We start from the raw sequence: 26955 nt of genomic DNA, 5'->3' as shown, positions 1-26955 counted from the left end.
GGCTCTTATGGCATGTTATGGCATCCACAATTCTGAAGTCTGTCGTGAGAACTACAGATAATGGTAACATTAAACTGTCACAACTGGACATCATAACAACTGGCGATGGGATATGACAATGACAGGTTCACAACAAGCTTACGCCAATGTTATAATGGAGTTACTCAGTACAGAGTTCTTCTGTGGGTAATCTAAACACTCCCTCTTTAAGCATAATGTTGCCATACATATACTGATTTGTTAGTAATAACACTATAACAGCAATGTCATATTCCAGCATTCGTATAATTTGATACTATGACAACCTATGGGTATGTTACATTACTTGTACTGTAATTAGACTGAGGAAAAGCTGGCTTAATAAATGACCTGTGACAGGAAAGTGACACTACATGTGTACTGTACAGGTGCTTGAGTTAGAACAGCTACTATTGCCCTTGTTACAGTATAACTACACCAGCACTTTTAAATACGGTGGTGTATGCTAACAATATAAACAATATAGCAATTAGGCTATATGAAAATGAATGCCAGCTGGTTGCTTGGTCTCTCCGATGTGTCACCTGTGAGACCACAGGGTTAGGATTAGGTTTTATTCATGGGTTTCATCAGGTCCCTTTCCACAGGTGTATACAATCATGCACCTTGATTATGAATGCAGACTGCATGGTGCTTGATTAATACACCTGTGTAAAGGGACCTGATGAAACCCATGAATAGTGATGTAACCACCAACTAACTAACACCAATCAAGTGCTCTTACACACTGATAATTAGAATAGGCCTATTACAAAGTCCTTAATGGTAAAGTTGCACTGTAACATGGGCTCTGATGAAGAAAGGTTTTTTCCTGTGTGTTCCATCTTTCCACCCTTTAGTGATGGTCTCTATGTCAATGTCTGCAAGAAAAAAACACCACTTGACAGGAAACACATTTTAAAATGACCCCTTATCTCTTTCAGACGTGTCACAAGAAACAGTATGTGAACAGGATCTTATCTCTGATATGTTCCAAATCACTGTACGTGCCACAGTGGGAAATGCTGGACTGAACAAGGCTGTGGCCACAGCACCAAAGGAGGGGAATATACATGAAGACTATATACATGAAGACTATATACATGGCTACAGTATATACATGAATACAATTGAATTGAGTTGATTTGGGAAGCAACTTCACCTCTATGGGGTGCCATACAGTAGTATGCCAATATTCCATGATAATTAGTGCTTCCATCCTAACCATTGCAAAACAGCGTGATGGATTGTAGGTAGTAAGTATTTTATAAATGGTTAAGTAACCCCCTGATTGAAACATACAGTATACTGTAGAGAAAATCTCTTCTTGAAAGATAGGTGCAGGAAAGGCTTGATATCTTGCCAACAACCCACACGAGCAGATTTCCAGTGCAATTGGAACTAAATATATCTATTTTCCCTGAAGCTGGTGAATAAATACATATAAATAAATGAATATACATAAATATAATATTCTACAATACATAAAACACATATAATACTTTTCTAGCTCAACGTAAAATATGCTGGCAGCAGATGGCCAAATACTATGGAATATACACAGGGTGAAACAGAATAAAGTCATCCAATCAAAAAAAGGTACATAACGTTTAATTATACAGTATTACCAAATGTAAGAATCACACAAACATAAACACTCACTCGCACACATGCACACAAAGAGTCACAGACACAGACACAGACATAGACACAGACACAGACACACACACATACACACACACACACACACACACACACACTACACAGTCTCAGACATGGGCACACCCCACTGACACTCATACAGAATCACAGGCAAACACACATGGACAAACAAACTCACAAATTAACATTTAGTGGGGATGCTAATGAATTTGAGAACTACCACTTTAAACTAAATTTGTATTATGTATATCAAATCGTTTGCTACTTCTCCATTAGAATTCCATTCTCCATTCTCCATTCTTGAATTTCCCATAGGGATCAATAAAGTATCTATCTATCTATCTATCTATCTAGAACAAAACATACGTATATCCACTGTTCATTGGAATCTTTTGTGTACAGTATACAGTTTTCAATACTTTCACAGGGTACATGGCAGCTCTAGATTGAGACGCATTCTTTAGAATGTCAATTGATGTCTTGTATCTGAGCATAATGGGACGTTAATTAACAGGTCATCAATTTATTTGTGTTATTATAATAGTCTAAGTCCAATCAGTCATGTTAAGTCTTCACATAGAGCCACTACACTTTGAGAGGCTTCTGCAGAAGTCCCATCTAGGTAACTCTTTTTCAATGTTACCACTCTATATTCCAACAGACTGACTTCCTTCAATTGTTTTTTATGACCTGCAGGGTATACTGTACGTAAGGAATAATAGTCACTAAGGTATCTTTCTATACAAAAATATTGAACAAACGGAGGCAAAGAACTCCTCATATCGCAACATTTTCACGTTACGATAAGGGCGTTATTCCGCTTGCCACCCAGCTGCAACGCATGTATTTAGGCATGCATGTGTAGCCCACAACAAAAGGAAACATTTGGTTCAGCTTAAAATAAGACAACCAGCTTAGTTTAGGGTACAGTATTTCCTCAGTCATGGACAAGAATGATAATATTAGAAAATTTGACTACAATTGTGTACCTAGTGGCTATGACTGAATCTGACACTGTAACCCACTATGAGATACAGACGGATTGTCAGATGTTCATACACTGATGTTTAGTGTGTGTCACCCTCACTTTACACACGGAGGACCACAGAACACATTCATAATCAAGACTAGCTTTTCACAACACAGAAAACCAAGGGGTCCTTACATCCACAATGAAGAAGTCCAGCCAGCACCAGGCGTTGGTGAAGTACTTTTGAAAGCCGTACGCCACCCACTTCAGCAACATCTCCAGGATGAAGATGTAGGTGAACACACTGTCAGCATATGCCAGAATGATCTGGATGGTTTTCCGCTGCTCGATGTAAACATCCTCAAAGGCCTGGAAGCATAGCACATCACAGCAACAAACACACACACACACACACACACACACACACACATTACTTAATTTAGCCAATTATGTATGTACTGTATAGTCACTATCAGCAAAACCTTTACACATTTCTACAAATAAATATTTGTGTGTGAGTTTGCATGCACGTGTATAGTAAGGCTGGGTATCCTTCTGATTGTCTGATTGTGTAGTGGGTATCTGAATGCTCACCAGAGCACCACTACTAAGCAGGATCATGAAGATGATGAGCGTTTCAAACCAGTTGTGTTCCACGATCAGGTAGCAGGTCTTCCTCAGGTACCACCAGTATTTGCCCCACCCCTCAGTGATGGGCACGTCACAGCACTTGTATCGGGCAACGCAACCTTAAAACACACAGCACAGCAGAGCATGCTAGAGTACTGACCGGAATAGCTCACATGCCACACCAGGGGTCCATACTGTAAGTCCATTATATTTACCTGACAAATATGAACAAAAAGAAAAGACACACACACACACACACACACACACACACACACACAACACACACACACACACACACACACACACACACACACACACACACACACACACACACACACACACAAACACACACACACACACTTGCACATACAAACACTACAACATACATGTGTAAATACATGCATAAGCCCAGCCTCTCTCATTTGATAGGCAGGAGGGAATGCACTCTCTCTCTCTCTCACACACACACACCGTCTGTCCAGCAGGCTTCTGGGTCCACATACTCCTCCACCACCTCCACAACAGCCATCTCGTCCTCATCAGGTTTGATGTCTATAGTGCTGCCCTCTGACGAGCTTGTGTCGTCCAGCTGCAAAGCAGACAGACCATCAGCTGGAATGCTTATATAGAAACATAAATTCATGTCCAAATCAACTAACCCGTACACTCAAGGAATGTTACAGTTCATAATGAGGGCTGGGTTCAGTGTCCTTGCATGTTAAATAATTTGCTTTTAAAATAATATGCATGTGTTATGTAAGTGTTAGTAGATTTAAAATTGCAACAACATTCTTATAAGAGAAAGGTTTACTTTTCCCCATTACTCTGTACTTAGAATAGTCATAACTGCATCAATAATGAAAAATAAATAGGAAAAAAACTCATCTGTGAAAATTATTTTTGCACATTCCTGTAAACAGTGCAGAGGGATGCATCTAAAGCATAAGATGGTACTGTAAATGTGCAGGCGTAACCTTCTTATTGACTCTGTGGGGGGAAAGAATGCTGACGAGACCAAAAGCTAACATGCTAGGCTAACAAAGCTGCTGCTGTAGTCAGCCTGGACTGCAGCACCACTCCTTGTGGGACCAGTGCCAAATTTGCACTCTCCCTCTCTCTCCTCTCTCTCTCTCTCTGTCTCACTGCCCCCTCTCTCTCACACACACAAAGACAGACATATATATATATATATATATATATATACGCGCACACACACACACACACACACACACACACACACACACACACACACACACACACACACACACAGACATACACACATAGGGGGAAATTCAGAGAGAGAGAGAGAGGCGAGATAGAGGGCGAGAGGGACAGAGAAAGAAAGGAAGAAGGAGACTCGCTTTAGCTCAGATGTGCAGAAGCTCACCAAGAAAACAATCCACTCATATTAGCAGCCATTTTGCCCCGACACTGATACATGTCACTGTGCAAGATTACCTCGCGGTTTTGGCAAAGAATCGGCACAAACACACCACCAGCTCCAAAAAAACAATTAAACACAACCTCTCCGTCTGCCCAGTCTGCCAAACAGCACCACAATGCACCACAATCACCAGCACACACACACACACACACACACACACACACACACACCAGACTGCTGCTTTTCACATGACTGCCTGATCGCAAACATGCACACACCACAGGACAAGCGAAGCCTCTCCTGCATCCCTCTCCTCTGTGCAGCTCTGCAATGCCTGAGCCAGTGCATTAACTCTCAGAGAGGATGCTGTCCTGCAAGGTGACGTCAGCCACAAGCATTTCATCAGCAGTAATGTGGATCTCCAGACCCAGACTAGAGTGGCCTTAAGGTTCTAGCCCTTTCTTTGTGCTATACCATATTCCCCCCTCCCACTCTCTCTCTCTCTCTCTCTCTCTCAACAACGTCTTTAGTTTGCTCCATACCCAGCCTGACACATGGTTTTGTGTCCTTTGCAAAGCTTTATTCCTCAATTCCGTACTGCCTTTGACTCCTGACTGTTCTCTGTCTTCTCAGTTCTATTCAATTCTTCTCCCCACTTACTATTGATCCCCATCACTGTGATAACACTACACAAAGACCCCCAGTGTTTGAGGGAATTTGTAAGTGAATATTAAACAGATTTGCAAAAGGATGTAGGGGATTACATGGAAGTCTGTTATCAAATGAAGTTGCTCCTTACACAAACGGTTGCAGGGAATATTAGCATAAACGTAAGGAGTTTTAGGACTGCGTTTGTTTGTGACTTACGTCTTTGCTGTTCTCGACATCAGACTCGCTGCTGAAGTCCTCTGTGTTGAGGTTCTCGAAGTCGGACTCTCCAACGGCGATGGGGACGCGCACTGTGAGGTTGGGGTTGTGGATGAAAGACATGCGGTCCTCGTCAATCATGTACTTGCCCACGCTGCTGCCGATGCCGCTGGTCGTGCCGTTGCCATTCTTCTGGTAGTCCAGTATGTCGCCACGCCCGATGTCCGCGCCGTGGTGGTTAGCGATGCACTTGACCTTCTCATCCTCGTCCTCCTCGGGTTTCTTCTTGAGCACGTGGGCCACCAGTATGCGGATGTGCACCTTCGCCCAGGCGATGCCCTTCTTGATGCGGATGACCGAAATCTGCAGGTTGTTCATCTCACCGTCGTCATCAGTCGCGGCCAGGTTGTCTGCGCTGAAGGAGCTCAGCAGCAAGGCCAGAAACAGATTCAACACCTGACCGAGAGAGGACATGTGAGCTCCAAAAAACATCTCAAATCGTCAAATGTTACCTTCTACACTCCATGACAGCATTGCACTATCTAATGTTTGCACCATATCCAAGAAACAGAAACAGATTCACCAACTGATGGGGTGAATTTTGTTTCAATCCTGTAGTTCTGTTTTGTTTAACGCTGCTGTATAGCACTGTTGTACTCACCACCAGGTTGCCAATGACCATGACCATCATGAAGACGGTCAGACACATGGTCTGGCCGGCCACCTCCATGCAGTCCCACATGGTCTCGATCCACTCGCCGCACAACACGCGGAAGACAATGAGGAAGGAGTGGAAGAAGTCGTTCATGTGCCAGCGGGGCAGCACACAGTCCACAGCGATCTTGCACACGCAGTCCTTGTAGCTCTTGCCGAACAGTTGCATGCCCACCACGGCGAAGATGAAGACGATGATGGCCAGCACCAGGGTCAGGTTACCCAAAGCTCCCACCGAGTTACCAATGATCTTGATCAGCATGTTCAGGGTTGGCCACGATTTAGCCAGCTTAAACACTCTCAACTAGAGTGAGGGAGATGGATACAAGTCGAACAGAATTGAGAGAATGAGGTTGAATGACAGAAAATAGGCGAAACAGTGTTAGCCATAGCCAAACAGCAACCCTAGCATAAATAATGTTTACCATAACTACTGTAGCGTCAATCAGCGACCCTACATTACTTCAACACTGCTGAAGGACACACACGCGCACACACACACTCACACAAACTCACCAATCTGAAGGATCGCAACACTGACAGACCCTCCACATCAGCCAGACCCAGTTCCACCAAGCTCAGACTGACAATGAAGCCATCAAAGATGTTCCAGCCTTCCTGGAAGTAGTAGTAGGGGTCCATGGCGACCAGCTTGGCAAACATCTCAGCCGTGAAGATACCCGTAAACACCTGGTGGGCAAATGGACAGATCCCAAACAAAGGCTGAACTGACCTTTCAAACAAGGCTAGTGTATTGTTTTTCCCAAGAGAATTTGACCACGGTCTCCAACCCTAATGATATTATGGCTATGGGTTGTTCACAATCATCTTTAGAAAAAGCCAAAGTGATGCACATTTTAAGGCTTTACAAATACTCTGATGTCCTCTAAAACCATGTCCCAACAATTAGTAGTTACAGGCTCCTGTAAACTGCTAGCCAGCACTCTGAAAATGTGAAACATAGATGCCCATCTAGCAGGAGAAGGCTATAAGATGGCGCTTCCCTGAAATTGCAATGCAATTAAAATGTAATTATTGCAATGTAATTAAAAATAACAAAGCTAGCTAGCAGAATTTTTTAATGAAGAGAAAAACAACCACACTTTGGGCTTGTGTTAAAGCCAGTGGCACAGGGAACGCATGAATACATTGATCAATTACACAAATGTATACTGTATGCTTGTTTTGAATGGTCGCCTTTGTTCCATGACTCACCAGGTTTCCCACAGAGAGCACCTCCTCGAAGTGAGGGGTCATTGGGTAATGTTCCATGGCCATGAAGACTGTGTTGAGCACAATGCAAATGGTGATGGCCAGGTCTACAAAAGGGTCCATGACGATCAGATTCACTATCTCCTTGATCTTAACCCACAATGGGAAACACTCCCAGATCAGGAATGTGTTGGCAAACTTGTACCAGCATGGCGGACACTTTCTTTGGGATTCTTCAAGCTCTGCAGAAAAGATGGGCAGAGAGAGAGAGAGAGAGAGAGAGAGATAGAGAGAGCAAGAAAGGTCAGAAACAAAAGCTAAAATATCAAGTCATATGTCATAACCCACTATAATATAATTCAACAATTGAAAGCAAAAAAGGTTGTTCTTAAAATGGTCTCTAATGGTCTTTAATATTGACATTAAACACCATCAAGGCAATAGAATATTTTCAAATTGGCCAGAAAGGTGTCATCTTGAAGGACAAATAGGAAGAAAGTGTTATTATGCAGTATATTTCTATGCAGATTTAAAGGCCCACCACAATGTAAAATACTTTGTAGTGTTTTTTTCTTAACGAAACTGCAGATCACACCTTTAACATGTTTTTTTGAAAACAAAGCCTGAGGTGGGTTCAGAGTGGGTAACATATTGACAGAGAGAGGGAGAGAGAGAAAAAAGAGAAAGAGAAAGAGAGCAAGAGAAAGAGAGAAGTGCAGGGAGTGCAGTTACCCTCGGCCAGTGTGTTGGTGTGTACAGTCATGGCGCTGTTGGCTCGTTCTTTCCGGCTGAAGGACATGTTGAGCTGATCCACGGACACCATGAGGGAACCCGAGAGCTTCCGCTTGCAGTCCACCTCAGTGGTCTATGCAAACACACCCAGACAAGGGTACACACACACACACACACACACACACACACACACACACACACACACACACACACACATAGTATACACACAACACACATGTACACACATAGACATAAACACACACACACAGACACACACACACACACACACACACACACACACACACACACACACACACACACACACACACACACACACAGTGTATGCACAACACACATGTACAAACATAAACATACATACACACACACACACACACACACACAACCATATTTTAGGTATTTGATGGAGTGCACAAAGGTACATTCACACATACACGATGGGTATAAATGTGTGAGAGAAGAGACGAATACATGCACAAGCACATACACAAATGAGCGCATGCACACAGTCAACAAAAAACATACACAATGACACACTCAACACACACACACACACACACACACACACACACACACACCCTTGTAATCGTGGGTACCTGTTCATGGCTCTCTAAGTATTCACACACACACAGACACACACCAGCATGAACATGCATGAGCAGGAGAGTGACAAAGACAGAGATAAAGATTGTAAGGCCCAGCTCCCACTTGCGATGCCTTTCCGCCAATCACAACAGAACTGCACATAGTGCCCAAATCTAAATGTTATATTTTGCAGAGGTGTTGCCGCTTCAGCCAATCACAGGCACCACATACATAATCACTTTGTCAGATGACCTTGGCACGTCTATCATGGTTAAGTTAGCATAATGCTTAGCATAGCTGCAGATGACTGAAGTACATTTCTCTTGTTCTGTGGTACTTTTATTACAATGCTAATTAGGCTAGCTAGGTGAAACTGGGCATCAGTGTCGGGTGAGACTGTGAAAAGTCAAAAACGATCAATAGACTACACTGATAGTACTGTATATGTCAAATCACGTTACCAACTAGGATGAGCAGAACGACGTAATAAAAATAATACTGGGAGTTTTAATGTTTTAGTCCAGTTGGTCCAAACCTTGAAAGTGGATTGTTCCGGAATGTTAAACTGTCTTTGGCAGAGGATGACAAAGGTGTGAGCATTCGTGCAGCTAGAGGTGAGTGAGACGCTGGACGTCGGGGAATGTGTGTGTGTGTGTGTGTGTGTGTGTGTGTGTGTTTGTGAGAGAGAGAGGTAAAGAGACATTGGGAAATCTGGGGATTAGATGACAGTGGACTCTCTGGAACGGATCTCTATGACGGATCAATAACGTGGAGCAGGCCCTCATCACTATCTACGCCGCAATAGGACCAGCGCCACGCCAGAGCTACTGAGTCATCTGCTATCACTGTGTGTGTGTGTCTATGCTTGTGTGTGCATTTCTGTGTGTATGTGTGTGCATACATGTGCATGTGTGTGTTTGTGTTTCTGTGTGTGTTCATGAGTGTGCTTATGAGTGTGTTTATGTGTATGCATGTGCCTGAGCTTGTGTGTGTTGTGGGTGTACATGTGTGAGTATGTGTGTGTATGTGTGTGTGTGTGTGTGTGTGTGTGTGTGTATGTGTGTGTGTGTGTGTGTGTGTGTGTGTGTGTGTGTCTGTGTGTGTGTCTGTGTGTGTGACTTTAAAATGAGACTGAGACGGTTTGAGATGAGGGATGAGAGCTGAGGATTGAAGGGCGGTAACCTTTTCAGGATTGTGTGTATAAACATGATTCTCAAAGACAAATTGAGAAGTGAGGGATAGGCTGGAGTTTTGGCTACCCTGTACAGTTACATGGTTTATTCCATTTCAATGTCTTTCTCTAGTATGTTGTAGATGATACCAATCAAAACTGGGGTGGGACTATTTGGGTTTGTGGAGATGGGCAGACAACAGCATGCAAATTAATACAAAAAAAAAAAAGAAAACTAAGAAATAAATTAGTGAAGGCAATGACAGTTTAGTATGGTGTGATAACAGCTAAGGAAAAATGAGTGAAATAAGAGACAGAGAGAGAAAGATAAGACAAAAGAAGAGAGGCAGAGAAGAATAAAAACAACTTGAGGTGAGTAATAAATAAAAACAAAAATAAACAAACAAACTGAAAGTAGAATCATCTGCCACCCCCATGCCTAGAGTCTAGTAGTCTGCCCTGTTCAGGACGTCCTTACACTGTCATCAGTAGCAGCTCTATATATTTTCACCTCAGGCAGGAGACGCCCGGGGCCCCTGGGGCCGATCAGAGACACCACGCCGTTGCAGTCCACCGTGCTGTTCCGCTTGCCGCCAGTGTGCGGCGCCAGCGGGTTGAGGCGCGAGGAGCCCTGGCTGTAGCCGCTGATGCTGTTGCGGCGGTAGGGGATGAAGAGGGAGCCGCGGCGGTCCTCGCTTTCCTCCACCGTGCTGTGCTCGTCGTCGGCGAACTCGTTCTCCGAGCCCACGTCTTTGCACCCGCCGCCACCGCGGCCCTTGAAGCTGAAGATGCTGCTGCGGCTGTTGTGCCGCGACATGAAGGGCGATCCAGGGATGCTGAGCAGAGACTGGGGGGAGAGATGGAGACAGAGAGAGAGAGAGAGAGAGAGAGAGAGAGAGAGAGAGAGAGAGAGAGAGAGAGAGGACAAATGTTAGAGGAGACAGACACATGAAGACATGATGGATATGCTGACCATACACTGGGAGGGAGAGAGAGAGAGAGAGACAGAGAGAGAGAGATAAAGAGAGATGGAGCGAGAGAGAGGAGGGAGGGGGGATGAAAGGAGATGCGGAATAGAGACTAGGGAAAAGATAGAAAGAGTGGCACAGAGAGAGAGAGAAGGAGAACGACATTAGAGGACAAAAACACATGAGGACAAAGACCAGAGGCTGAGAGAGGAAGATAGAGAGAGGGAGAGAGAGGAGATTAATGGGAAGACAGAGACAGACAGACAGAAAGAAAAGAGAGAGAGAGAGAGAGAGAGAGAATGAGTGAGGGGAAAATATTAAGGGACAAAGACATGAGGGGATACTTAGCACAGACTGGGAGACAGACACAAGAGGGGGTGCTGACCAGAGACCAGAGAGAGAGAGAGAGAGAGAGAGAGAGAGAGAGAGAGAGAGAGAAACAGGGAAGAAGAGAGAGAGGATGAGAGAAAGAGCGATACAGAAAGAGGGAGAGAAGAGGAGGAATGGACATGAGATGAACAGAGAGGATCACAAAGGCAAAGGACAAGCTTTCTCTGACCAAGAGCTGAGAGGGAGGCGGAGGGAACACAGAGACCTGAGGGAAGGTGGACAGACAGAGGACACCTGGAGTAGGACACCACCACAACATCATGTGATGAGGTGCTTCACGGAGACATGAAGGAGGATGTCAAAACACACACACACACACACACACACACACACACACACACACACACACACACACACATACATACACACACACACACACACACACACACACAGACTGTCTTAGCTGACACCTGATTCATGCCGGAGGTTTTGCGGCCCAGCCGGTTGTCGGGGAAACGGAAGCGGCTGCGTTTGCTGCCGTCGTCGGACTCGGACTTGACCACCTTCTCGCTGTCGCCTTTCTCCTTCTCCTGCTCCTTCTGCCGCCACTTCTTCTTGCGGTTGCGGCGATCCTTGGCGCTCTTGGAGCTTAGCTTGGACACCTCGGAGGACGAGCGGGACAGACGCTCTCCGCCGCCGTCGCCGTCACCATCGCCGTCCACCACCGCGTCCTCCGACACCGTGCCTGCCGACGTCGCCATGGCAGCGGCCTTAGTGACGGAAACAGGAACACATTATCAGTGTCTTTCGTGATCACTGTGTGGTCACAATTCTTCAGTGTTAACACATATGAACATTACCTTGATTTCAAAGACAGATTTCTTTTTTGCTATTCATTAAGAAATACAAGACAATTATCAAAGTTTTGCATTGATAACTGATAAATAGCTCAATTATGTCTCTGAATTTGCCTTTCCTCTTGAGTAGTGCTCCAACTTCTGGCACTATTGATACTGGTCCTTAGTTTACCCGTCATTTATCAGAATTTGCGTACATGTGCATCATCCTGGTTCTTTTTTAGCTGCTCCAGCATAGCCTTGAACTCGGCCTCTTTCTGCTCTGCCTCCTCCATGGTGGCCTGGTTCTGCTCCTCGTAGGCCATGGCCACCACAGCCAGGATCAAGTTCACCAGGTAGAAGGAGCCCACGAAGATCACCAGCACAAAGAAGATCATGTACGTCTTCCCCGCCGCGCGGAGAGTCTGAAAGAGCAGACCGCACGCACACAGCATGAGAGAAAAAAATTAAATAAAACAATAGCCAGAAAACAAAATCAAGAATGGATATGAAAAAGACACAAATATTTATTTGTACTTCTATATAGCACCTCTGATACTTTCAATCGGGGTCAAACGTGCTCTAAAGGGTAGCATTAAGCTATTGGATGCCTAAAATTTCCCTCAGGATGAATAAAGTATCTGTCTATCTATCTATCTATCTATCTATCTATCTATCTTAAAGGGTAGCTATAGAGCATTGTGCTGTGATTTGGTTTGGCAAGGCAGGTACAGTGGATATTGAACTGACCAGCATATAGAGATTCTCCCAGAAGTCCTGGGTCATGAGTCGGAAGAGGGTCAGGAAGGCCCAGCCAAAGGAGTCGAAGCTTGTGTAACCATAGTTAGGATTCCGTCCGGCTTTCATGCAAGTGAACCCCTCTGGACACCGCCTGGATTGATGCACACACACACACACACACACACACACACACACACACACACACACACACACACACAAAAACACAGAGAGAGAGAGAGAGAGAGTATGAGAGAGAGAGAGAGAGAGAGAGAGAGACAGAGAGAGAGAGAGAGAGAGGTGCACATCCCATAAAATCCATAATGGCTTCCTTTGCGTAAAGGGCTGCTGGGAAGTGGTCCTATAATGATGAGCTCAGCATCATCGACTCACCCCGAGTCAGAGCTGTTTCCACAGAGCAGAGCGTCGAGCTGGCCTGGCAGGAAGTAGAAATTAGCTGCAATGCAAAGGGCACATCTCTGCGTTAGTTCACATGCATGGGCATCGGCTGAGAGTTTGAGTCAAACAGTACAACAAGCAAAACATCAACAATGCAAGTACAGTAAATACAACATCAAAACCTCCAAATGTATAATGGACTCCACAGGAGAAATAAACTGGCCGCAATACATAAAGTCTTAATTTTCCAAATAATTTCTGTCTGACCAAACTAAGAAGAACAGACCAAACCTCTATAGCCAGTTTATGTTCGCATGTATGTATATGTATATGTATATGTATATGTATATGTGTGTGCCTGCACATGTGAGGTTGTGTTTTGCATATGGTATCTGTGTTAGTACTCACTGTCGTTCATGATGTATTCATTCCAGTCGAAGCCGCGGCTGCCGTTGGCCAGGACAGGGTCAGTGAGGTTGACGGGCCAGAACACACACTTGTGACGCAGGTTCCCCATGAAGAGCTGCAGTCCGATCAGCGCAAACACACTCAGGCAGAACACTGTCAAGATCATCACATCCGACAGCTTCTTCACTGACTGGATCAGAGCGCCCACAATGGTCTTCAGGCCTGTACAACACCACACACGCACACGCACACACACACAGGCACACGTGGCATTCGGACACACACACATACACATGACATACAAAAAACAAAAAAGGCAGGGGTACACTTAACACCCATATACACCCAAACAGGGAGCTATAGTTTGTGCGCATATACATGCTTACACACCCACACACACACACACACACACACACACACACACACACACACACACAAATAAACTTATACAAATAAATCTCTCACATACAATGCACACAACAAAGTATTGTACACTTCCAAAATAGATTTAAGAATTGAGGGATTCAACATACTGCAGGTTTTAGTGCAAATTAGCTTCCACAAAATTACATAATGTGAACTAGTGATGACAAAGTTCAAGATCAAATTTAAACTGAACCAAATATGAAAATATAAATGGAAACCAGATACAACCTGAAACATGTAGTTTTCTTTCTTTCAATTGTTCTCTCCCTCTCTCTCTCTCTCTCTCTCTTTTGCACCCCCCCCCCCCCCCCCCCCCAAAGTGATGTTTCCTACATTTTCCCTGTAGTTTGAAATATGTAGCATACATCTGCAAAAGTCAAAATTCAAAATTAAAAACTCAGAATATGGTGCAGTTTCTTCCCATCTCATTTCCAGCACTAACACTCCCTACCCCTAACCCTACAAATTCATATAGTGCGCCGGTCACTTAAATGCCATCACTGACACGCACAACAGATGGAAGATACTGCTCATACTAGAGATCTAGATTACAATAAATTAATCTATTTAAGTAAGTAAGTGCATACATAGTATAAAAGAAAAGTGCTCTCACTTGCATATCTTTGTCTTTTTCAGCATTTATTTTTCACTGAACCAACAGTTTAGAAAATGCAGTCTAAAGCTGTTTTTTCCCTTTCTGTTTTACAATTGTTCTCTCTGGAATACATGCGAAGCAGTGCATGGTGGGTAGCTGTGAGGAGGAGCATACGGTATTCCTTTGGTTTGTCACAGCCCTGCCACTCCTGGTCTGTGTGTGTGTAGTGTGTGTGTAGCGTGTAGTTTGATACCCTCTCCGACAGAGAGACCACTGAATCGAAAAATAAAACGTTAAATTCGGACATGCTCTCCGACTCGCAATCCTCTAGCTTACCAGTAGCGTATGCAAAACACATGCACAGACACTCCACGGGGAGACACATCCAGACTGTAGCGGACTCTGAGTCGAGAGTCTCATCCACGTCCAGCCCAAATCGTGCCCCAATAGCCTCGGTTACACTGTGACCCATCAGCACAGGAACTTAAGACGAGGAACTGTGGCCGTAACTGTTGAGCTGAGCTCGGGCTGGAGTTCCTGGTTAAGGCCTGTTTATGAGTAGCCCAGTACAGTAGAGCGTAAACGCTCCCTACTAGCCCCAGGTGAGGCCCACAGTGTAAACAGGGCTATTGTGGACCAGATGTATGCCAGAGTCGGCTGCTGTCTGTTGGTGTCAGATCAGGCTGGTGTACGACGATGAGCCTCGTGTCCGTCTGACCTCACGTCTGACTGCACTGCTCGCGTTAGAGGTGCACCAGTTAGTTCCGCTGTCAAATAATTAAAAATGCTTCTGCACATACACAGTGATGCAGTTCCAAAGGTATGGCAAAAAACTACACTTCCCAGTACGACTGTGCAATCCAAACATCTTGGGTTTTTGCTTTAAGTATTTCATATGCACTTATTTTTTTTCCCATCAGGGATTGAAAAAAAAATGTTAATAATTGCAATAAAACACTTCGAAACAGACCAAGGTGTACAGAATGCACAGGAATAGTGTGAATTATTGGCCTTCAACATTCCTTTTGTACTGCATCACTATTCAAAAGCATTTTTACTCATCACAGTAGAAGCTAGGCACTACACCTTTAACACAGACATTTCAAGATTGTTATGCCACTGAGCGTGTGCAGACAGCAGGGCAGGGAGGGGAGGAGCCTCACCTCTTCACAAACACTCATCTCACGATTGTAAGCTTGGTTTATGAGAGCGACCTCTCCATCTACAGGAATGCAGATGAAATAGGCAGACAGAACAGCAGCAGCAGCCGCAGAGGGAGCAGGAAGGAGGGAGGAGAGGAAAGGACAGACAGAAAGGAAGGAGGGAGGGTGGTGGTGGTGAGGGATGAGGCTTTACTGCATGCAGGCCATTTAAACACCAAGGCTGAAGACATCATCATCATCATCATCATCGTCATCATCGTCATCATCACCTTGGTCGGCTGTACTGCCATAGGAATGATGACATTTCTATTATGCGTATTGTTCACGTCCTAAGGCCAATGCAGTGTTCTTACTTATGTGCTTTCAGGCAGGCTAAAGTCTCCATGACCAGTGCTTCAGTGAAGTACAAATTTCTCACTGGGAACCAATCCTGCTAAACGCCCTTGACCACTGCCCTGGAACCTGACCTGCTGCTGTATAACTGAGCCTGAGCACAATAGCAGAAGGCTACTTTTTCTAATCTTTTGTGTTTGTGTGTATGTGCATAAGTGTGTGTGTGTGTGTGTGTGTGTGTGTGTGAAGCAGCATGCAGCAGAATGATATTATACTAGGCTTGGCAGTCTTACTAAACACATGATGCGTAGTCCACCGGGAAAGACTACATGGCTAAGAGTTAGCTTTAAATTGGACTGTACAGTACATATAGGATTGGTTCTGCAATAGGATTGGTAGTCTGGGGATACCTCTAGTCTATGGTGTACTGGTGTCAGTACTAACTGTTAAGTTAGCTGGTAGCCATATGTGCAGTCACTAAATATGTAAGACTAACTGAACACCATTAACAATACATGAGGATAATTATGCAGTTGTATTGTAAAAACTGTTTTCATCGCATAATCACAGCAGAATTTTACAATCACAACATCCAGTAGAGACTAGATCCAGTGTCACCTACTTTCCCATATCAGTGAGAAAATACTGGGCTTATAGTACTGGATGGTTACATTAGCATTATCTATACTATACTATAGGTCTCTAGTCTCTCTACCAAACCCCACTATACTATCATCTACTAAACTACACTAAACTACTGTGCAACACTATACACAATATACAATAGTAGATTGTAGTAGACTACACTATACTGTACTAAACTATACTATGTCGTAGGCTTTTTGGCACCTTTTCCACATTTCTGAAGCCATTTGTATATTGTAGCATGTGTGTTGTGTTGTGATGTCTCTATCAGGATGCATGTCAGAGAAAGAGAGAAAATAGCTCTGATTGCTCCCATTGAACAGGCCACCAAGAAAATGTCAAGTTAGGAAGAGTAAAGGTGGTGAAAGATGTGGCCAGAGACAATCCTCCAAGCAGAAATCCAAGCAAAGTTCCCAGAATTGTGGAAGTCAATCACACAAGAGAAGTCAATCTAAGAGATGTGGCTCCAAAAAGAGTAAAACGTTCAGATTGTAGTAAAGGGCACACCAGCAACAGAGAAAATGGACACAGACTTCCAGGGTGATCTTCTGGATGTGTAGAATAGACACAGTATGAATGAATGAGTTCTAACCATGACTGTGAATTAGACACCTTAGTGGAGGTGTGCAACTTGCTGGTTAAAAAGATGTTGTCTAAAACGGAATAAAAAAGATTCAAGAAAAGGAATAGATAATAAAAGATATAATATCTTTATAAAAATAACCATTTTTTTCAATAATAGGTAAAACAAGTCATCTTTCTGGTCATGACCAAAGTGAATGGAAATCCGGTGTAAAGAAACACCACAAAATCCAGCAAGGTAGAGAAGTCTCAGTTGATTAGCTGTGCTCAGTTGAGTAGGTCTAGTTCAGTAGTTCTGTAAAGGTATGAAAGGCCATTACCATACACTAAAACATGTTCTCAAAACACCCACAGTTTACCATGTTGCTTTAAGAGTAAGAAACAGTGCAGTGTCTTGTTGCACCATGGTGACTGAAGGAAGGGAATAGGAGAACTTTGTTTTGGTGCACAACATTATGAATAAATTAGCTCTTGAGAATGGTAAAGAAACATTGCAGGTATCTAACCAAAACGTGTACTACAAAATGTCACAGAGACTTGTGATGAAATGAGATTTAACAGCAAGAAACAACAATGCTGAAAAGATTGATGAAAATCCACATTTCAACTGTGAATGGACAAGTATAAGACTTAAAGCTTTCCAAGTGAAGCCATACAGTCAGTCACTCTTAGAGTAGTAGTAGTGGTCTATAGAAACTCTATCAACATTTATATGCAGGAAGGACTCAAGCAGAGCAAATCAGTGATACCATACCCTAAGGACGTGGAAGAAACCCAGAAGAAACTGGTGAAAAGTGAAACTTGTTGTGCAAGTGTCACATGAGTAACCGGAACGTTCTATCAACAAATTCTGTACATTAACCTGCAGCCTTTCTATTAACTACTAACCTCTCTCTCTCAGTTAACATGTCTATCAACTACTTGTCTTTCTACAAACTCTTTATCACTTAACTTATCTAAGTGTTCTATCATCTTTTAATTATCAACTAGCCTTGGAACAATACAGAAAAGACTGCAAGTGAAATTTATTGGGCACATGAGTGGCCGGAACATTCTATCATCAACTTAGTAGCTAAAGTGAATATATGTAACGACTTCAGAGGAATACCAGACTTTTGAGTTTGTAATTAGATAAGTTAGCTATTTTAAGAGTAAGGCCAATTAGCAACAATGTGTACATGGGGAGAGACGGATACTGTTTAATTTATGTAATTTGCTTGACAACTAGACAGTGTGATTGAGTGTGAAAAAGGGTAGATGTGCTAGGATGAGTAAAACTTGTGTGAGTTCTGTAATGATGGGCTTTAGACATACAGTAGTTCATACCGATACATAGCAAAATATTAGTCTAGCCAAAAATAATAGTTTAGGATGATATTGTTTACTTGCCAATCCACAGAACATTTGAATATATTAATGAAACATGACAAAAGGTTGTTCTGTGTGAAAAGTGGTCGGGTATTTCCTGCCTACATTACACTGGAGAAATCTATGACAAAAAGCATTTTTAAATCTGTAACGTTTTGAAAACAACTTGGTGTTTTACATTGATGCATAAAAGGGAGTAGACTGCAAAGCCTATCAAAAATGTGTCATCACCATTTTTGAGTGCAATAACACAAACGCAAATTAATTAAAGCACTGTTTCCATGGCATCCCATGTGGAATAGAAGCCTTAGGAAGCACACATGAAGCCAGTCAGCCTTCGAGTTTAAGCACGTCTCACCTGGAATCACAGAAATAGTTTTCAGAGCTCGCAGAACCCTGAATGTTCTCAGCGCGGACACATTCCCCAGGTCCACAAACTCTGTTACATATCTGAAACAAGGGAGGATCACACACACAGAACAATCACGACACAACACACACAAAAACAAACAGACACACACACTGCACACACACACACACACACACACATACTGCACACACACACACACACACACACACACACACTCTCTCTCTCTCTCTCTCTCACACACACACACACACACACACACACACACACACACACACACACACACACACACACACAACACAAACATACATACTGCACATACACAAACCAACTCATGTTCAGCACCACAATTGAGCACAACACCACCACAGGGCAGGAGTAACACACAACTGCAAAGCCAGAGGTGGGAAACCGAGAGGACAAGAAGAAAGGGGGGAGGTGGAGAACAGGAAGCAAGAGGGGGGCATCCCTAGACCTGGCCTGAGTCCATCCCTTGGGAGGACCATAAATAGGTCTCTGCCATAGAGCTACCCACACCCTGCATGTTTTAAAAACAAAATCTGCCTACAGTTGAACACACTGAGGCACGTTACACTGACAGGAATGCTGCCACAGTAATGGTTAAACAGGCGGAGAGGGAGAAAGATACTCATCATACAGAAAATAAAGAAAAAGAAGACGCTCAGTTGGTGGACCCCCATATGACATGGTAGTGGTCTATCTTTATGTGTCTCAGTTGGTGGACCCACATATGACATGGTTGTGGTCTCTCTTTATGTGTGTCATGTGCTTGGCCTCAGACGAAGACTTGTTTTGTAAGTATGTTGGAATGAACAATTCCTCAAAACTGAAATATTGCAGTGTTCTGGTTTTTGAGGTGTTACGCTTATTTTTATATATCTGTCACGGGGAGCACATTCAGACAACATAATAAAAAATGAAATGGGCTAACTGAGCCGCTGTCATATCAACATGCCCTCAGTATGTGGGAGCCAATTCTCACTTCAATTAGGGGCCTGGGAAATACATTTCCAGAAAATTAAAACACAAAATCCTGTTAAAATATCTGAAAATATCTGAAACTTGCAAAATGACATAACAGCAGTGTCCAACTTAACATTGCAGACGCAATGAAGCATTTCTTGCTTCTTCTGCTTGTTTGTTTGTTTGCTTCACAGGGCGTTAGTAGTTTACTTTGAAAGCAATGTCAGTGGCTGCTTGGTCTGTCACACATGTTCCAGATCAGAGCCAGGCTACTGACTAGTAAACTGAGTGAAACTAGCATTATGATAAATGTATGTTAAAGTTGTCACATGTTCATCTTAACAGTTTTTAAGTCTAAAAAAATACTTTTCAAATTTGGTTTCTGTGATGTAGATGAATGTATTGCAGTGGCATCCCTATTGAAACTAAAATAAGCAAAACGATGCACGATAATTTAAGCAAAACGATAATTTGTACACCAAACATCAGGCTAAAGGAGTGTATCAGAATCTCGTTCAGTAAAAGTTGTTCTATACAGTTTTAAAATTACATAGGTGATACATATTAATGTATTTTATCTATCTATCTATCTATCTATCTATCTATCTATCTATCCACTGTATCAATCTGTCTGTCTGTCTGTCTGTCTGTTTGTTTGTCTGTCTGTTGCTGTTATTGACTATATTCTGATTTTTTTGGTTATCTCTTTCTCTCTCTATTTTACCTCTTCTCTTCTTTTCATCTCTTTCCTTGCTCTTTCCTTTCGCATGGGAGAGCGGAGGGGCTAAGCAAAGGGCTGCATGTGGAGGGGATGGATTGCTTGCTGCTTGAGAATGCAGTTGAGGTATTGATTGGTGGAGTCGTGAATTAGACTAAGGCTACACTCCTGTACGCCTGTATTTTTAATGACAGCGTAATTTTTTTATTTTTTTAAAAAAAATTTTTAAATAGCACAACCATTACACTCATAATAATATTTGCCATGGTTAGGTAGTCAAATTTAAAACAGAAGATTTTTATGTCGATGTGCCTAAAACACATTCCACCTGACACTCTGATAAAAGGGTGATGACGTCAGATCAGCTCAGGACTAGGGTAACTTGACCCGGCCTACTGACTCAGCACATCTCTGTAGTGCATTAAGCAATGCACACTGGCAAAAAAGCTTCCCTCAGATTCCACTTGCACTTGATTGAGGTCTGAAGGGCTGCATTCTCAAATCTATGGGCGTGTATATAATGTGGACCGCTATTACACAAGGGAGTAGTGTAGTCAGTTCCTTATAGTGCATTAAGAAATACGTACTGGCACAAAAGCTTCACTTAGATTCAACTTAGACTTGACTGAGGTCTGCATTCTCAAATGTATGGATGTGTATCATGTCTATGATATCCTATGTCAGGGCCACTACTCAAAAGGGAGCTGTCTTATGCATCACTATTTACAGTTTGAAGTGGACTGTTTTGTGTGTATTTGAGTGATTTCACTGATTATGTGAGTGTGAAAGACTGTGTATATGTCTGAGTTACTGAGTGTGTGTGTAGTGTGTGCATCTATATGTCATTATAAATGAACTGTCAGAATCATTTACCATCTGACAAGGTTGTCATTCTGCACCAAATTGTGGGCTGAAATTTCAACATTTTGGTGGCTACAACAATCATACAAACCTGCCATATTACTGTAAGTGGTATGATCAAAGAATTGGTTAACTGAACTGTGTTCCCATTCCCTATAACTTTATAAACAAATAATACATATCTACATCACTTGAAATATAATATTATCTGAAAGAGTTATTATTATAACAGCAATTTCACCATTAAAATGTGTCATTTGTTTATTTAGTTCATAATTCCTCAGATATTGCTGGCAAACTCTTTTAGTTGCAAGAGACAGAATGAAAACGACAAAAATGACTGAATTGGCACACAGACTGATTCATCATCATACATGACCATCTAGGTAGGTATACATGTGTGTGCGAAACTCACGCCATGGATATGACCATAAAGTCCAGCCAGTTCCAGGCATCCCGGAGAAAAGTGAAGCTATCTATAGCGAAGCCTCTGGAAACAATCTTTGTCAGAGATTCAAAGGTGTAGATTCCGGTGAAAACATACCTGCACAAGCACAAACTCAGTATTTATCTTCAGAAATGACATAGAATGACATAGTCAAGGAAACATAAACATAAATATGTTTTTAAAAATGAAGACTTTGGACATTAGTTATTATTATCAGTGCTGTATTCATATTATATACTGTACATACACACTTAGTTTGTATACGTATTGCATAGTGAAGAATTTAGCTTTTCAAAATAGTTGAAGGAGATTACACAAACTTAGATTTGTGTGCAAAAATGTATTTGTAAAACAGTAGGAATAGAGGAAAAGGAAATTAAGTACTTACTCCACTTGTTTGGACCAATTGGGTGGATCGCTAAATGTCATGAATACGCAGTTTGTCAAAATAGTACACATAATGATCATGCTGAATAATGTAGGGAGGGAGTTAAGGAAAACAGAGTGGCCTTGGCACACACACACACGCACACACACACACACACACACACACACGCACACACACACACACACACGCACACACACACACACACACACACACACGCGCACGCACGCACACACACACACACACACAAACGCACAGGCACACACCATTCTGGTTTGTACAATGACAGTAGACTGTCTAATCATGCAGATGATGACACACTGATTATAAGTAGACACAACCAAACCTATTTAGAAACTATGTGACAGTCAAAGCTCAGATGCTTGTATTGGCCATTTACTGTACACACACACTACTGTATATCACACACACAGACTCAAAGTTTGAACAACTTGAAGGATCTCCTGCAGCAGAAGTGGAATATGCTGGTTGTGCTATATTTCACGTCACAAATGTATGTGCCACTTGAATGTATAGTTTGGAGTTGTTTCATTTGCTGTGTCATTGACAGATTTTTTTTCACTGATGCAGAAATACAGCTGTTTCTCTATAATACTGACAGGATCAAACTTTGCCCATCACATCTGATTGGTTGGTGTGCCGCCATGGCCACTGCTAGGTGGAACAAAGTAACCTGATCTGTCTCTCAGGCAAATTCCCATATGTGAGTAAGGCTTCTGGACACTTCCTGAGTCTGCGGTTTTCCTGCGCCCGTCCCAGTTTTCTGGTATACCACCTCATTTGCTAAAAGAAAGTTGCATAATACAAAATGCTCAGGGGAGCTTGTTTGAGTGTACAGGTGTATGTTTGCATGTAGAATTTGTTCAATTTCCCCTTTTTTGTCTTGCCAATTCACAGTATATTCTTATCTCTTCTTATTGCTTTTGCCTGGCTTGTCTCTAGTTTTGAGATTTACACTACAATGTAAAGATATACACTACCGTTCAAAAGTTTGGTGTCACTTAGAAATGTCCTTGTTTCCATCATTAATGTTGTAAATGACTGTTGTAGAAAGAAATGGCTGATGATCTTTAATGCAATATCTACATAAGTATACAGATGCCCATTATCAGTCCCCATTTGTCCAATGTTCCAAAGCACATTCTGTTTACTAATCTGATATCATTTTAAAAGGGTAACTGAGAAAACATTGGAGAACCCTTTTGCAATTATGTAAGCACATAATGTAATCTGAAAACTTCTACCCTGATTAAAAAAAACCCAATGCAACTGATTTCAGCTGGTATTCTGTCTATAATGGAGTGGAATGGAAATTTCTAAGTGACCCCAAACTTTTGAACGGCAGTGTATTTCTTACAATATGTCCACAAAACAGCTGTATTCAGCATATTGTAAGCCCTTCCATGACACTACTTAGGCACCAAATGGTCTATTTTCACACAGTGTCTGTGTGCTTTGCCAATACAATCTTGAGTAATCATGGTAGGTACATGAGAGCAAATTCTCTCCTGTTGCAGGAAGTCTTTAAGAACATTTTTATTTGTATTTCAAAAGGATATGAGTGTATCAAAATTTTAATTGCTATTTTTCTGAAAATACTGAACGGACTAATGATATACAATGACGGTGTTGCGCTGAACCTGAAGATTGTTTTCCCTTTGTTTAGTACTATAAATGTCTGTGGAAAGAGAGAGAGAGAGAGAGAGAGAGAGAGAGAGAGAGAGAGAGAGAGAGAGAGAGGTTAAAATTCCTATGCAGTCTTTAGTCTCATGTCAAAGTTGATTGAGATTGACACTGATAAAGAAAAATAATTCTATATTATGGAGTGGACACAATGTAAACATATCAGAGGTAGTTCGCCATGTTAGCATGTTAGCAGAGGTAGTCCACCATGTTAGCATGTTCAACAAAGTAAATAAAGATACATTCAGGGGCACATCACATTGAAGCTTGTGAAAACAGAACATGTTCTTTGACAGCAGTTCTACCACAGAGACACGCAACATCTTCATACAAACCTTAATTAGTCCTAATAGTTAAAAAATGAAGGGACTCCTAACACATGTTCACTGGAACCTAAGGAAGTCCTAATACATATTTGTTGTAACCTTATCTCACGTTAAAAACGATTATAAGGTATTATTGCATCTTGTAAAAGGACTATGCATAAGTTGTTAAAATGCATTGGCACAATGACCAGGCCATGTAGTTATGAGTCGGCATGGTTGGTGATATAATGCATTATACAAAATAATCTGAGATTTTTGGCTAATAATGCTATAATCTGGTGTAACCATTAGTTATAATACATTAAAGCAACAGTTCATATTGCATTATGAAGATTGCTATAGTCTTATACTTGTTTGCAAATGATTATAATGACTTATGATCACTTTATATCATGCATAAGTCATTACAACAATGACCTTCATAGAAAGTGTTACCGGAAGTCCTAATGCATGTTCTTTGGAACCTAAGGAAATTCTAATTGCATGTTCATTAGAACCTAAGGAAATTCTAATTGAATGTTCATTAGAACCTAAGGAAATTTTAATTGCATGTTCTTTGGAACCTAAGGAAATTCTAATTGCATGTTCATTGGAACCTCAACATGTCTTAATGTATTAATGCATCCTGATGTCCTAGTACATATCCATGGCACTCAGTCAGCAGGCAGCACAGTGTCACAATAACCACTGGCCAATGATGGACAGAGCCACAGGCAGACCACCACAGGCAGAGGACAGACTACTGATGCCAACGGCAGACAGAGACGCCACAGTAACCTGAGCCTGTGCTGCCAAAGGTTGGCACGGCTGCCCACCAGTGTCACAGCAGCTTGGGCTGCCACTGGTGGGGGGTGGGTAAGGATGACCACTACTGTCACCGTAGTCTGGGCTTCCGCCGCCAAAATCTGGCATTACAGGCTTCCGCTAATGACAGACTGGCCTTCTGCAGCAGAGTCGACAGAGATGACTCTAAGAGGACCTGTAATTCACACTTAATTTAACACTGCAGTTAGCACAAACACTGACAATTCAACATGAACTTGAGCACAGCAATGTTCAGGTGATTAGAAATGGCATCTAAACACTGTGTTGTATATATTGTATATAGTGGACTCAGGTCAAAATTGGTCTGTGCATTGCAAAGTTAATGGCACACAGTGACAGTTCAATTTCAACAATTTTGTGTTAACATTCTATTTCAACGGAAACCCTTTGCCCAGCTCCCCTGTATGTTCGCTGAGAACTACAGTACCTCCTCAAAAGGTTTGCAAGTGTTCGCAAAGATTTACAGAGAAATCACAGCAAACGTGAACAAATCTCTGAGCTACATGTAGATATTATTATATTTGATAACATTTGAGATTTTTTTATTATAACATTGCCACGTATTCCATTGAGTAAAACTGTAGCCCTGACACACTATCACAGCTCTGCAGAGGCAGAGCAGGTAAGCATTATGTTAAAGATTCATACCATCAGCAGCAGTGTTTAGCCCCAAAGAGCCGCTTAAAAGAGCCTTATCTCTCTGAGCGGGTGTGATTAAAGGACATCACAGACCTTGGATGTCCTGATGCAGAGGGCAATTATATTGAAAGCTGTAGAACAGTGTGTGTTTGTGTGTGTGTGTGTGTGTGAGAGAGAGAGAGAGAGAGAGAGAGTCTCTGTGTACATGTATACGTGTATGTGTGTGTGTGTGTGTGTGTGTGTGTGTGTGTGTGTACATATCAGATACCCTGGGTGACAAAAAGCCATCTCCACCAGCCGCATTTGTTCCATCTATCCCTGCACCTGCAAACATCACTCCCCTCCCCTCCCTATCCACCAGGCTTGACCTTGAACCTCTTGACCTCTGACCCGTCCACTCTACTCACTTTCATGGTCTGGTAATAGGGATCCAGGTCTTCCAGCGGTGTGGCCGTCATGCCTGGGGGGATGTCCCCGTAGATGAAAGGCAGGCTCTTGCCTGCCTCCAGGTCACGGTTGGGCTTTGGCCCATCGTCCTCCGTTTCATCGCGGTGACTGCTGTCCGAGCGTGGCTTGACAGGCTTCTTCTTGCGCTCTTCCTCAATGCGCTTTTCGATGTTAATGAGACTCTCGGGCGTGAAGTACTTGAAACTGTCAGGTCCTGGAGTTGCAAACAGGGGGGCGGCCATCTTCGCATCCTGCAGCGTGGAGCACTCTATTTATAATCCATTAAGATCTATGCATCACATAGGGATGGAGAAGAGAGAGAGAGAGAAAGAGAGAGTAAGAGAGAGAGAGAGGAGGGAGAGATTGGTTAAAGTTACTATATTAGAGATCAAAGACATTTAGTTGGATTCGGGGCAACTGGAAATCAAACTCCCCACCAGCATAGAGAGAGAGAGAGAGAGAGAGAGAGAGAGAGAGAGAGAGAGAGAGAGAGAGAG

The 26955-nt window shown here is 42.6% G+C and overlaps 1 protein-coding gene across 7 annotated transcripts in view; it reads right to left on the bottom strand.

Moving 5' to 3' along the window:
- scn8ab (sodium channel, voltage gated, type VIII, alpha subunit b) overlaps window positions 1-26955 on the bottom strand; it is a 47262-nt gene that overhangs the window by 11003 nt on the left and 9304 nt on the right. For 4 of the 7 annotated variants that reach the window (XM_042089250.1, XM_042089248.1, XM_042089253.1 and 1 more), the window contains exons 2-20: window positions 26419-26747; window positions 24098-24216; window positions 22521-22610; window positions 22100-22228; window positions 19113-19204; window positions 13643-13864; window positions 13229-13292; window positions 12848-12989; window positions 12316-12522; window positions 11732-12031; window positions 10442-10810; window positions 8190-8322; window positions 7461-7699; window positions 6762-6935; window positions 6193-6549; window positions 5532-5987; window positions 3752-3869; window positions 3245-3399; window positions 2846-3019 (exon numbers count right to left, since the gene is read on the bottom strand). In XM_042089250.1, the coding sequence (XP_041945184.1) occupies window positions 2846-3019; window positions 3245-3399; window positions 3752-3869; window positions 5532-5987; window positions 6193-6549; window positions 6762-6935; window positions 7461-7699; window positions 8190-8322; window positions 10442-10810; window positions 11732-12031; window positions 12316-12522; window positions 12848-12989; window positions 13229-13292; window positions 13643-13864; window positions 19113-19204; window positions 22100-22228; window positions 22521-22610; window positions 24098-24216; window positions 26419-26700 (3822 nt within the window). In that variant the 5' untranslated portion in view covers window positions 26701-26747. Of the gene's footprint in view, window positions 1-2845; window positions 3020-3244; window positions 3400-3751; window positions 3870-5531; window positions 5988-6192; window positions 6550-6761; window positions 6936-7460; window positions 7700-8189; window positions 8323-10441; window positions 10811-11731; window positions 12032-12315; window positions 12523-12847; window positions 12990-13228; window positions 13293-13642; window positions 13865-19112; window positions 19205-22099; window positions 22229-22520; window positions 22611-24097; window positions 24217-26418; window positions 26748-26955 lie in introns of those variants that run through there. The other 3 variants (XM_042089251.1, XM_042089255.1, XM_042089254.1) reach the window with 2 other exon arrangements.

Source organism: Alosa sapidissima, chromosome 4 (genome assembly GCF_018492685.1).
Source record: "Alosa sapidissima isolate fAloSap1 chromosome 4, fAloSap1.pri, whole genome shotgun sequence".
Lineage (NCBI taxonomy): Eukaryota > Metazoa > Chordata > Actinopteri > Clupeiformes > Clupeidae > Alosa > Alosa sapidissima.
This window is presented reverse-complemented; position numbering and strand designations above follow the sequence as displayed.